This window comes from Peromyscus maniculatus, chromosome 3 (genome assembly GCF_049852395.1).
Source record: "Peromyscus maniculatus bairdii isolate BWxNUB_F1_BW_parent chromosome 3, HU_Pman_BW_mat_3.1, whole genome shotgun sequence".
Lineage (NCBI taxonomy): Eukaryota > Metazoa > Chordata > Mammalia > Rodentia > Cricetidae > Peromyscus > Peromyscus maniculatus.
The window spans coordinates 127,120,313-127,134,976 of NC_134854.1; the positions used below are offsets into that span (position 1 = coordinate 127,120,313).

Here is a 14,664-nt window from a genome sequence, read left to right on the forward strand (position 1 = left end):
CATGTATACATGGCCATGACAATAACAAATATAAATACCTTAAAAATATTTTGTAATGGATTGTGTTGTAATCATTACTTATGCAAACTTCACACAATGCAAACTTGAATGGATTATTTTGTTTCAACTTTTCTCCTACCATCTACAAACATACAGAAATCATTCAGCAGGTTGTGGGGAGGTGGTTCAGCTGGAAGAGTGCTTGCTTATCATGCATGAAGGCCTGGGTTTGATCCCAGCATTATATAAACTAGGGATGGTGACAGACTTGTAATTACTATAGTCAGAAATTGGAGATTGGATGATCATTAGTCAATGTCATCCTCAACCACATAGAAAATGTCATCAGCCTAGATGAAATACTGACCCATTGACCAAATCAGCACTTTAGTGCTTATTTATTTTTATTTACATTTTTAAACAAAGTGTTTGTCTGAGTTCATTAGTATATTTAATTAATTAATTATATCAATAAATTAAAAAATTAAAAAGAATAAGTATGAGTAAACATTATAAAAATGAATATTCCTGCTAATTTTATACTTTATAAAATTCAGTTAAATATAAAAACAGAACTACCTCTTACTTGCAATCATAATTTTCTTGGGTATACACACACACACACACTCACACACACACACACACACACACACACCACAAACTATACACATGCTACATATAGCATACACATTCTAAAAATATATACCATACATACCACAGACTGCACATACCACACAAACAACACATGCACATATTACACACAGAGACACATACTTCACAAACATACCAAACACATACATCAGGCATCGTCTTCTCATCCATAAGCCACCTGTTTCAATGAAAAAATACATTTAGCGTTTCCAATAGATGTGGAGAGCACATGATATCTTTAAAATTAAAAAATTACAAGGTCAATTATTCAGCTATTCTTTGATAGGGAAAGCTTTCCTTGCACAGGCTTAGAAAACTTGACTAGATCTGTGGGTAAGTGAACTAACAAAACACCCACATTTCAGTTTACTGATGTGAAATAATAATAATAGGGAGAAGACAAGCATACCATGAACTGTCGTGATTAAGGGAAGGATGGGTTAGAGATAGCTATATTCCTTGTAATAATTTCCAAGGAAAGAGAGCTTAATTATTTGCTCAGGGAAGGATGACTGAGTAGTGAAAATGAAGATAGTGCAAGATCTTATCTTCCTGTCCTGCCAGGCATCACTTCAAAACATAGAGACATCTAGGTTTCCAATCAATCAGTTATCCCTGGAGAGTCTAGAGGGAAACCACCTGGGGACTGTCTACAAAGAAAAGAAATGGGAACTCATCTGCCTGCCCTCCCTTTCCTGCTGAGATCACATTATATAGATCTACGACAGTCAGAGGAGTTTAGAGAATATGAGAAACTCCTAAAGTGTTTCTGAAACAGTGGGGATGAAAGAGGGTTTAGACAAGTAGATTGGAGCAAAAACTGTGGCATGTGAGGAGAGATTTTAGGCTTTTATCTGGCTATTCTGAAAAAAAAATAAAAGCTAAAATTATTTTGCAAACTCTGAATATATACTTCCCCTATGAGTATTTCAAGACTCTTTACTTTTAATGATATATATCATATATAAATATATATGGGCATGTGTGTATTTATATGTGTTTATTTATGTCCATGTATGTCTTTTTCCAAAATTTTTCAACAATAGAACAGAGGTAAGTAAAATGTTTGTTCATAAATGTTCCTGAACTTTCCTGCATTATCTTTCTTTGTGTTTGAATACTGGTTAAGATAGCAGGTATTTGGTGCTGTCCAGGAGATGAACTGCATCTTTCAGAGTATTGATGCCCCCTTCAGTCTTGTCCTTGAGACAACTGAAATTTAACAAGATCTCTCTTTTAGTTTTATCCACTTTTAATACATGAATGATCCCATGAGAATATAAACTGGGTTCAAATGAATTAATTAAGTAAAACTGAAATTTATTCCTGTACAGAGGTGCCAGGTAGTCTCTCTGTTCTATTGTCATTGGTGCCATTTAAAGTTATTGATGTGAAGACTGGGGAAATATAACCTTTATTTCTATTTATCCATGTGTACTTTAGTATTTACTTTTCAGTCAATCAGCATGCCAGTCATTTTGCTAGCTTACTAAGTAATGAATTTTTAAAAGAGAGGTTATTAATTGACAATGTGTTTAGCATAGATATTATACCATACCTTAACTATAGTAATCAGGTGAAAAAGCATTGAAATGTAATATCAATATTTGATGTAAAGTGGATTCCAGGGGGATATTTTACTTTGAGGCTTAATTGTGAAGAGTAAAATTTATACAGATGTTTCTGCCTCTCATCTAACTCATTTCATTCCAATCTATTTTACATTTTCCAGATATCAGTAAAATTAGACAGTCAATTAAAATTTCATGGTCTACAGTATTATCTTCAGACAGAACCAGAAGCAATACTCTAGTTAATAATCTCACTGTAAAAATAGCAGTATTGCTCTAGTTTCAGCAATAAGAAATTATAATTGCTCAATGTCCTAATTTCCTTTATTTTAAGAATTTAGCTATTGCTAATCTTCTGTGCCCTTAAATCTTGATAAGATATCAAAAATACAATCTCATTTTCACCTCAGGTTAGAGTCTATATATAAAGAGCTATATATAAATTATAGTTATAATATATATTAATATTATTATTTATACAGTTTATGAAGCATAGCTAACACATTAGGGAAACAAACAAACAAAAAAAGCAACAGCAAAAACAAAACAAAAATATTGTACTGCCCTGGGAATTTGATGTCCATGTTCCAGATAACTGAGCCTTAATTTATTATTTGCTATGTTATTATACCTCCCAACTGTGTTATTTACAATAGCCCATGGGATAGAAGACTAAGTGTTTGAAGGAATCTGATGGACATTACAACTTTTTATTGCTTTATTTGCTTATGATTCCTTCATGACACTCAAAAGATAGAAATGTATGCTCAATAACTTGGTAAAATTTGTCTTATGCATTTAACCTTGTAATGTTTCCATGTGTGGCATAGTTTCTACATGCCACAGAGAAACCTGCCCATTATCTTTAGCTGTCAAGCATGATTTGCTTTGCTGAATTCCTATGTTATGTACCAATTATGAAATGAAATGAATAATTTGGTACAGAAAAATACTAACTGTTTCCATTTCTGTAAATTGGATGGTCATGCTGCATCTATATATGTGAATATTGTTAAAATCACCTTCATACACAACATTTCAAATATAAATGTCATAATGTACAATTGATTTAAATAATAGAACACTCATACTTAGTAAATGGTGGGAAATTTTCTATTTAATTATATGAGGGCTTGAATATCCCAATTAAATAATTACTTGAGAATAAAGACTCAAGGGAAAGAGACATAGACACACAAGTCAAGTGTCTAAATTTGGTGACTTCAAAATCAAAAAGCACCCTGAAACAGATAAACATGGGTGATTGAAGACACCAAGCACACAGATGGATCCAAATAGATTTTAGAGAGTGAGCACCGGCCACAACCAACGATAGTAGTTTTAACTATGGCACAAAGAAAAGGCTCAAATAATGATATGAACACTGAACTGAATTTGAATGCGATGAATAGCTAGCATGTAATGAATTTAATTTTCATAACAACTCTATTAAGTGCCTAAAAACAGACAAATATCGTGAAGTCAGGGAAGAGAGTAAGCAGCTCTCTACTGGGATCATCTTTTTGGCATGACATTACTTTTGGCCCCTGGCATCCTTTTTCCAGATCAACCCATAATGGTACTTACTAAGGAATTTCCTGTCTTACTGTTGAAAACCATTCTGGTGTGTGTGTGTGTGTGTGTGTGTGTGTGTGTGTGTGTGTGTGTGTGTGTGTGTATTTCAATTATCAAGTATGGAAAGACTTCATGATCTCACTCCATAGTGGATTATGAAAATTTGTTCTCAGAGTGACTCAGAGTGGAAGAGTAATGACCAGATCATAGAGAAAAAAAAAAAAAAGAGAAGGGGAAGGTCAGAGGTCATTTAGAGAGCAAAGCACTGTTATTTTCTAGCACAGTGTTGAAGGTGAATATAATTAATAGTAATACATTACATATCTGAAAGTAATTAGAAGAAATAAACTTGAATCTATTCATCACAAAAGAATAATAAAAGTTTATGATAGTAGCTATATTAATTGCCATAAATTTATTACTACTCAATGTACGAGTGAGTCCAACCACATTTTCCATTACAAATCTGTGCAAACATTATCTGTCAATCAAAAATATCTACTTTAAAGCTTAGAATGTTTCTTAGGTACCTGGGTTCAATATCAATATTTCGATGATCAGAACTACAGCGCTCTCTCTCTCTCTCTCTCTCTCTCTCTCTCTCTCTCTCTCTCTCTCTCTCTCTCTCTCTGTATGTGTGTAGTAGAAAGACATTAGTATTACCCTTGTTTCAGGCAAGCAGATCAAATGACACTAATACTTAAAAATGACACATTCTGATTAGCTAGATTTCAGTAGGTTTAAGGCTAATGAACTGGATTCTTATCTCATCTCTAAGTATCACAGCTCAATTTGAACCCGGTAGCTAATATATATTCCAAGCTTTAAAGTAATTTGCACTTTTTTTTTAAGTTTTCAAGACAGGGTTTCTATGTGTAGCTCAGGGTGTCCTGTATCCCACTTGTAGACCAGGCTGGGTTTGAACTCCGATATGCCTGCCTCTTGTCTCCTAAGTGCTGGAATTAAAGGCAAACACCAACAGTGCCTGACTTATCCTCAGTATTTAACATTTTTTATTTCTTGAATCAATATTGTAACAGCAAACAAGCTGCTTCATACATAGATATCTAGCAAACATTGGATTAATAATCTAAGAAGAAAAATCAGTTTTAATATTTCTCCACTCTCAGCTGCCTATTTAAATTTCTTTTGAGTTGTTGGAATCCTTCCCATAATTCCATGGTGCTCATAAATGTCCACAATAAATTATATGATCCGTGTTCTATGAATATTAAGTCTGAATTTGAAAAGCATATAGTCATTAAAATTATTATTACTTTATTTTTCATCTTTGTAATTATATTCTCTTTGCTGACAATTCATTTAAATTTCCATATTTTTTGTTTTTTTTCGAGACAGGGTTTCTCTGTGTAGCTTTGGAGCCTATCCTGGAACTTGCTTTGTGGACCAGGGTGGCCTCAAACTCACAGAGATTCACCTGCTTCTGCCTTCCGAGTGCTGGAAGGCATGTGTCACCACCACCCAGCTCAAATTTTCATTTTTATTACCAGAATGTTCTTCCTGATTTTTCACATGTAATCACATTTATCTGTAACATGTCTGCACCTTGTTCTTTAAATGCTAAGGTAGTATAGATAGAATACTTTAAAATCCTTTGCTCATATGTCACAATCAAACTTCCTGATACTGTATCTTCACAAATATCCCAAAACAAGGTAATAAAATATGAATCATTATGTTTCTATGTAAATGTTGCCAATTGTGAAATAAATATTCCATCAGTTTATAGTGTGCCTTTTGCCTTATCTATAAATATCAACTAGTCACTATAGCCTGGTTATGGTTGGCTACATTCTTGTTCTTTTATCTTGTTGTATTTCAGAAGTATTTAGTTATTGTTAGGTAGGAGCAGCATTATGTCTCTATTAATGTAAACTGTTGTATTGGCCAGCATTGGTTTTAGGCTGTGAGGAAAGTTTTCAGTAGTCTCTGAATGATAAAAGTAGAGAGTGAACTGCATTGCTTCTTACTCTTGACCTTTTCTCACGAAGTCAGGTATAGGGCTGTGTATTGTATACTACAGTAACTTTGCTACTGTGTCTATGATGTGGTAATGTGATTTGTAAGGTGAGTCAGGATTTATTAAGCCAGATGCTTCAGAAATGAGAAATATAATGCACATCTGCTATGGGAGAATAGTGTAATGTCATAAATTTCATGACTTAGGACATCCTAAATCCTTTTCTGCTCATTAGCTGGAATCTGGAATCCATCCTCAGTAGTTGTCCAGCATCAGACCCTGGTTTCATGTAAATTCTAGTTGACTGATATTCACTATGGTTCAAATTGGATAATTAATTATATTAGCTCAATTTTGTGTTATACAGATATTAGAAACAATCATCTGTTTGCACTTCTCCAAATAACGTTTTGTTATTGTTAATAGTTATGACATGCATGCAAATAGGCTTGCCCCTCTTCTTTTGAAAACTGTAGCCATTAATATTAGTTTGTTGCCATTTTATTTGGTAGAATTCTGAATACTAATCAGTATTTTAAAAACTGCATTTTTGAAATATTGCTAAGTAAAATTGTTTGCCATAGAACTGGAAATCTAAATTTGAGAAAATGTTTTATTTGTTCCCATTTTGTCTCTTTCATAAAAACATTTTGTTGAGGTAAGGAAGAACACACTTGGGTTTTTGTAGTGATATTTTATTTGTGCTGAAATGTGATATTTTAGTTGTATGTTAATAAATATAGTTTGCCTGGAGATCAGAGGTCAGCGAGCCATAAACAGAAATCAGGCTGTGGTAGCACACACCTTTAATCCAATCACATGGCAAGAAGAGTCTCCATGTGGTCACGGACACAGCCAAGCATGGTGACATGAGCCTTTAATCCCAGTACCAACCATAGAGACCCTGAGGTCTGTACAGACAGGCAGTGATGAGGAAGTCATGTGGCTAGGCATAGAGCCAATAAGAAGGCAGAACAGGAGGCAATAAAAGCACGGGTTAGACAGGAAGAAGCTCTCTCTCTGGAAGCTTCTGTGAGGTGGTAAACTGAGGCTAGTCATGGCTATTCACTCTGATCTCTTTGGCTATTACCTTTGTACTTGGCTCTGTGTTTCTTAATTAATAAGACTGTTTAGAAATTTGTCTACAGGTTTTGTCTATTTACATTAAAATTATGACGTTTGCTTAGACTACATCTTAAGGTCAGAGAAAACTTAATGGGGACCATTCTGGAACACCTGGAATGTCTGAGCTAGTCCTCTTTTGTGTACTGTATGGTATAAGAATATTTAACTTCAAGTGGTACATGAATAATTCATGTTTATACTTTACTTTGTTACTTTTTGGTATGATGTGCTACATAATAAGCACAGCCCTTGCACACAGAACCATGCAGCTTGTCTCTCCAACTGTCTAGCGAACGTAAATATTTTTGTGATTCAACTTTCTTGTTTGGTCATTAAGAAGGCTGTGTAAGACTTGTTTTATGAATACACTGATTAAAAAGTAAAGTTTGGCTTACATTCTTACAAATTCAAGTTCAATTTTCAAAAGTGAGTTAACTATTCCAAATGTATAACAAATAAGTTCATTTCTTATTCATCTATCAGTTAACTGTTAGAACAACAGGCACTCAATTATTTGATTTTTAACATACACTGAAATAAATGGTAATGATTGAAGTGATAGCATAATATTCTATGTCAACATAAAATCTTATGCCTTTTATGCTGTTTAGATTTAAGATGATTACAAATTTAGAGCATGATAATAGTAAATGAATATTCTTAAATATCCATAATCTAAGTAATATTTGAAAATGTTTATGATTTATGCATTTCAAATAGCCTTCCATTGTATATTTTCTTTTTAGAGTGTTTCTCTTGGAGGATGGCAGCCTTAAGATATGCAACGTGACCAGGTCCGATGCTGGGTCTTATACCTGTGTAGCCACAAATCAGTTTGGCAATGGGAAAAGTAGTGGAAGTCTCATCGTAAAAGGTACTTTTTTTTGTTTTGTTTTCAGGGGGCCTGTTGCATACTACAGTCATCTACACTTCTTGATTTGTGTTGCCATGACAAACTGGTAACATATTGTATGTGTAGAAAATTTAGTTCAACTGCTTCCATATTCATTAGTGGAGTGTCCACCTCAGGAATGTAGTGTTATGATAAATGTGAATGCTTTGGCAGTTAACAATGTCAATGTGTGATTTTGCAGATTTAAAACGTGGTGCAGAATATTAAAAGTCCCCATATGCCTTAGTGTTTGGCACCATAGATATTTTGATACAATTCCTGTGTAGCTCCTCCTTTGATTAAATGTCACTCAGATGCTCCTCTTTTGTATGAACATTTCCATGTGTTTTAGTTACTTTTCTATTGCTGTGAGAAAACAACATGACCTGCAATGAAAGAAGGGTTTATTTTCTTATTTCCAGAGAAATAGGAGTCCATCACCATCCTGGCAGGGAGCATGACAACAGGCAGGCAGGTATGGTGAGGACAGCAGCTGAAAGTTCACATCCTAGAGAGCACATTGGGAATGCCTCAAGACTGAAAAAACACAAATCTCACCACCAGACAAGCCTCCTCCGACACAACCACACCTCATAATCATTCTAAAAGAGTTTTGCCAACTAAGGACTAAGTTTTAAATATATGAGCCTATGAGACAGGGGCATTCTCTCTCATTCAAGCCTTAAAGCTATGTATCTAAGACAATCCAGTTTAAATCCTGCTCATTTGTTTAAACAACTCTTGGTCCATAATTAAGATAAGAGAGTTTTGTGAAGCCACATTAATAAGCAGTTTTTTCAAAGTCACATTGTCCATAGGAGCCTTACAGTATACCTCTCCTAGAAAATAGAAAAACTAGTATGATTTAGCAAGGTAAAGCTGCATATTCCAAAAAGTCTTTTAAGCTAATATCAACTCAAATGCACCTGCATTTATCACCAAGGGACATAATTAGTATCAGGATTGTCTATTCTCTACTAGTGCTACTTTGTTATATTTAATATTGGTTCATGGAAATGGTGTGCTTACTGGAAGCCATGTCATGTCTATTATTTCTTGCCTCCCGGATGATAAAAATGACTGTCCCAGTAAAGCAGTGTGTGCAGTTAATTAAGCCCAAATGATTCAATTCTGCAATTTTGTTTTCTCATATTTTCTGTATAAAGAAATGTATTCAAGAAAAAGCAGTTACTAATTTCAACTATCATTTAAAATAACTAGTGGAAAATAAATACTCACCTTTATCCCTGGAAGACATTTCTGCCAACTTGTCTCAAGTGTATGACATAATGTGGACAATTGTCTGAGATACTCTGGGAAACAGTAACTGAGAAGAATCAATGTGTCAAAAATCCCACCAGTGTGACACATTTTCAAAAACAAACACAAAGAAATCTCCTTTCTTAAGATTGTATTGTCATTAGTTTCTAAAACAGAGATGGACTTCGTGTTTCAAGACACATGTCATGGTTTAATTGAATACCAGGGTATTTCTGCAGCAAAATTTCTGGAGCTTATATACAGAAAAGTGCTTTATATTTGAAAAGTTTTTATGTTTGAGGAAATAACATGTTCTGGAAGAGAAAATATGAGTTTTATTGCATTGTTTTAAATTAAGACACTATAGAGTGTATATTTTCATTTAATGATAGTAGATGATAAAGTATAGTAGAGGAGTCATGCCACTGTAGTTGAGTGTTAGATGTATAGAGACACCCATGGTTATACAAATAGGAAGTAGGAAGGATAGAAGTCAACAGTAGTAATGTGTTCTATGAGGATCAATTTATGTGGAATATTGAGGAATTAAGCTTGTCTGCCTTCTAAAATACAATAGCAGGGCTGATGGTTTTGCTGGTGAAATACCTTACAACCCTTCACTCTAAGGGCTAAAGAAAGAAAGGTTACTGGGTAGATTGAACTGAATGAAAGACTTCTTCCAAGGTCTTTGAAACTCTTAGTATCATGATACCCACTTCACAGTAATAGTCAATGACAATAAATGAAAGATGACTTACTTAGAATTGTCTGGAATGTGCCTTGTATTGACTATCTCAGTGACATATTTGAGGCAACTCATTTTGTTTCTGTGTTCTTCGGGTTTTGTTTCTAGTTATTGTAATGGGAATATATTTATCTATATTTGAGGTAATTTCTAACAGTCCACCATAACCCACAAATACTCTATTTATATTTCCTAATGAAGGACATGATTATGTAAGATTATTTTGAGGTTTTTTTTTTTTGTATTTTGCAAAAAGACAACAGAAACATACACTTGAGACAAGTTGGCAGAAATATCTTCCAGGGATAAAGGTGAGTATTTATTTTCCATGAGTTATTTTAAATGATAGTTGAAATTAGTAACTGCTTTTTCTTGAATACATTTCTTTATACAGAAAATATGAGAAAACAAAAACTTATTCTTTTGTCTACTACTATTTATTGGGTTTTCATATTTTTAATTTAAAGTTTTGGAGGATTTAATAGATGAATACACTCTATTTATATCATTTGCACCCCTATGAGTCTTCCTGTGTCCCCCATTTTTTCCATTGAATTCATGAGTTCATCTATAATTGTCATTGTCATAAAAAATATATGGAGTCTATTTAAAGTTACTCTTATGTTCACATGTCTAGGGCTGACCACTTGCAATTGAATATCCTATTAGTGGAATTTGGCCCTGGAGAAAACTTATTTTCTCTTTTTCACCAGCCACTGATTGCATATAGCTATACATTGTGCAATTTTGCCGCAGTATGTTGGTGTATTGACTGTTGTGGTCAACAGGAAAGTCTTGTTTAGGCAGCAACATTGTTGAGGTTTCATGAGTGTAGCTTCCCTGTGAAGTTGAGAAGACACTGTTTCCCAACAGATTCCTGGTAGTATGTCTGCCACTCTTCTTCCAGGTCGTTGACTTTGTTCTAATGGACCCAAGCATCCTTCTACACTTTCATCTTCTTACAGACTATGCAGTTCAGTAACTGATTATGATGATAGAGCACTCCTTGCCATTTTAGTACATTAGCATAAATAAGGCAAGAAGAATTTATGTTTTAATCGGAGATGGATTTGAAGTCCTATTGCACGAAGAGTAGCTGCCCAGTATAGAGACTGATCTGAAGGATATTCTGATTGATCGGAAGGATATTCTGATTGATCGGAAGGATATTCTGACTGATGGGACGGATATTCTGATTGATCGGAAGGATATGCTGATTGATCGGAAGGATATGCTGATTGATCGGAAGGATATTCTGATTGATCGGAAGGATATTCTGACTGATGGGAAGGATATTCTGATTGATCGGAAGGATATTCTGACTGATCTGAAGGATATTCTGATTGATCGGAAGAATATTCTCCTTCAACTCTGTCCACAGAAATGTTTTCTGTACTGGCTTATTTTTCTCTAAAATGTGACAGTTTTGACTGTAGCTAGAGTTTTCCTGCCTGGCCCACAGTCAAGACATATATGTCACCTGCCATTCCTACAGCCGCTCAGACCCAACCAAGTAAACACAGAGACTTATATTGCTTACAAAATGTATGGCCATGGCAGGTTTCTTGCTAACTGTTCTTATATCTTAAATTAATCCATTTCTATAAATCTATACCTTGCCAGGTGGCTCGTGGCTTACCGGCATCTTCACATGCTGCTTGTCACTGCGCAGCTGGCAGTGTCTCCCTCCACCTTCCTGTTCTCTCACTTCTCCTCTCTGTTATTCCTGCCTATACTTCCTGCCTGGCTACTGGCCAATCAGTGTTTTATATATTGACCAATCAGAGAAACACATTTGACATACAGACCATCCCACAACATTTGACTATTTCAGAATTCAACCTTCGGGAAATAAGTTACAGCAAAGATTATCTAAAGAAAATGGAGATTTTTAAATAATTTACCTTTTCAATCTTGGGGTTTATGTTCACTGATTTCTAATAGATATGACTTGCATAAAAGGGTAAAAACTGTAGGAAATCTAAGAATTTTGTGAAGAAAATCCACTGTCCTAGTGTTTATGACCACACTGTATGGTGAATTACCTGCAGGAAACCTGCCTGTGTTGATATAGCCGATGTCAATATATGTGGTAATCAAGTTGTTCTTATTTATTTATATATAGTCATAGGAATGAAATTTGTTAGATTTTTATTTTAATCTTCAGAAAATGTAAAAATCTCACACTAAGGGATTTTGAGTTTTTGTTTGTTTACCAATGACAAACACCCTATACAATATGAATATACAGATACTTAATTATATCCATTCATAGGAAAAGAAGTTACATATATTCACAAAACTTATATACAATGTATTTACAATCACTTTAAAAAACTAGTATTGACCTGCAGAATCTAATCTTGATTAGGTTGTCCAACCTTCATATAATCCTGTCTCAACTAGACTGCTGTCTCTCATATCCTTCATTCAAGGATGTTGAAGGTAGCATTGTTAAAAAAAAAAAAATGTCATTTTACAACCTATAAATTTGAAGCTTTGGCCGGGCAGTGGTGGCACACGCCTTTAATCCCTGCACTCGGGAGGCAGAGCCAGGCGGATCTCTGTGAGTTCGAGGCCAGCCTGGACTACCAAGAGAGTGCCAGGAAAAGCACGAAGCTACACAGAGAAACCTGTCTCAAAAAAACAAAAAAAAAATTTTTTTGAAGCTTTGGTCTGGGAAAAAGTAGTGTATATTGTTCTAACCATTTTTTTACGCATCAAGATGGCTTAATATTTGTATGTGCATTGTCTGACACATAATGTCCATCTGATGGTCATTCCAATGTCAAAGATGATTTTATTTCTCTAACCTAAGTTAGTACATACTAGTCAATATAAGGATAACAGTGGTGAGTAACAAATGAGAAATTTCAATAAAGCTGATAAAACAATCATATCCCTTTGAATTTATTTATCAGCTTCAGTCATGCAGGAAATGTTGCTGTTAGATAACATGTAAAAAGATAATAGTTTACAAGAGTGAGATATTTTCCAGCTTAATTTTAGCTGATATGGCTTATCTGTGTTAAGAGGATTCTGAAGTTATCTGCAGTGTGTGTCTGGAAATTTCTACTTCACTAATGCAGCAGGATGAGGCAATTTTCTATTCAGATACTGTGAATGCAATTAGCAGCTGCCTTGCCAGATCCTTGCAAGATGCCCAATGTGATTTGAGGACATGTTCTATAGGCACAAACATGGAAGAGAAGGGAAAATAGTTTTAAGGGTTTTTCAATATTAGGACATTAAAAAAAATCACATCCTATACATATATAAAATGGTATATGAATATCATACAAAGGAATGAATTATTTGATCTGGCATTTAGAAAGTTATTGAAAAGCAGGGTAACAGCAGGCTATAAAAATGATCTTGTTTGCAGGCAACATTTGTTTTTGTTTCCCCACTGGAGAAGTTTTGGATGTTCAATTATAGGCCTCATTGCTTCAGCATTATTTTCAACTGAAATGTCGGAACTTGGAAAAGCATATCTAATGTGCAAATTAAGTTTATTGCTGCTCATTTAGTTGTTTATTCTTTGTGATAGAAGTCTTTATTATACCCACATACAGAATGGCCTCTGCTTTTTCTCATGTAGAATGAGAGCACTCTCTAAGATTGGTCAGCATTACTGAGAGGAATGCATACCCAAGCCAGGCAGATAATTGGAGGCTTTGTGGATTTAAACAGCAATGCAGAGGCTTTGCACTGTTTTAGCGCACATTTATCATAAACCCCAGCTTGTTTGAATAAACCAAACGTACAGTCTCAGAGATATGACAGGACGTTGGATCACATGTGTCATATTGTAGAGATTGAGAGAATACCAGTGAAATTCTCTGTATGACCAACTCACTCAAAATATTAATCTCACAGTCTATATTCCTCTTAAAAGAGGGATTTCATGTATTTTTAGTGAACACATTTTTTAATTATAAAGTATTGATGAGGAAATTATTTTGGAAGATGAAATACACACACATATATGTATAATTTTAATACTGGTCAGGATAACTTTTTTTATTTTTCCTTCAATACCACAATTAAAGTTAGAATGGATTTTTGGTTCTCAAATACTTGATTCGTACAATTTTTCAGGTGCAATTGTAGAAACAAAATGGTGGTTTGAAAGAAAATGTCCCCCATAGGATCATAGGGAATGGGACTATTAGGAGGTGTGGCCTTTTTAGAATGTGTCACTGGCAGTGGGCTTTGAGGTCTCCGATGATCAAGTCAGACGCAGAGTAGCAAGTCTCTTCCTGCTGCCTATGGAGCCAGATGTAGAACTCTCAACTCCTTCTCCAGCAACATGTCTGCCTGCACAATGCCATGCTTACCACTATGACAATAATGGACCAACTCTCCAAAACTGTAAGCCAGCCCCAATTAAATGTTTTCCTTTATAGGAGTTGCTATGGTCACGGTGTCTTTTCACAGCAATTAAAAATGTTAACTAATCACAACCAAAAACATGTATCATTTTCTATCATCTATAGAACTGCAAAGCTCTTTAATTCTTTAATGCCCACTAGAAAGTTACAATTGAAAAGACAAGTGATCTGAAGTCTTTATAAGACATGTACATCTGATAACATAAGTACAGTAATAGCCTACTAAGCACCAAGAGCTTTGAAACTGAGTAGTTGGCATGTCTTATTCATTGTGCAGAATCGTCAGTGCAGAATTTCAGAATAAATGAGTTTCTGCTTTGATTATTAGTTCCCATATAGACCTATATTTAATTTGTCATCCTTATTTTCTGATAAAATATTTCATATAACATTGCATAGTTCCTATACTTGTGTACTATGTATATGTCTAAATGCTATCTCTTGCCTAATTCTATTTTTTGTTTGGTTTA

At 34.5% G+C, this 14,664-nt stretch overlaps 1 protein-coding gene across 6 annotated transcripts in view; it reads left to right on the plus strand.

Moving 5' to 3' along the window:
• Cntn6 (contactin 6) overlaps positions 1-14,664 on the plus strand; it is a 346,717-nt gene that overhangs the window by 289,445 nt on the left and 42,608 nt on the right. For all 6 annotated transcript variants that reach the window (XM_076567479.1, XM_076567480.1, XM_076567484.1 and 3 more), the window contains one exon: positions 7,650-7,777. In XM_076567479.1, the coding sequence (XP_076423594.1) occupies positions 7,650-7,777 (128 nt within the window). The remainder of the gene's footprint in view (positions 1-7,649; positions 7,778-14,664) is intronic.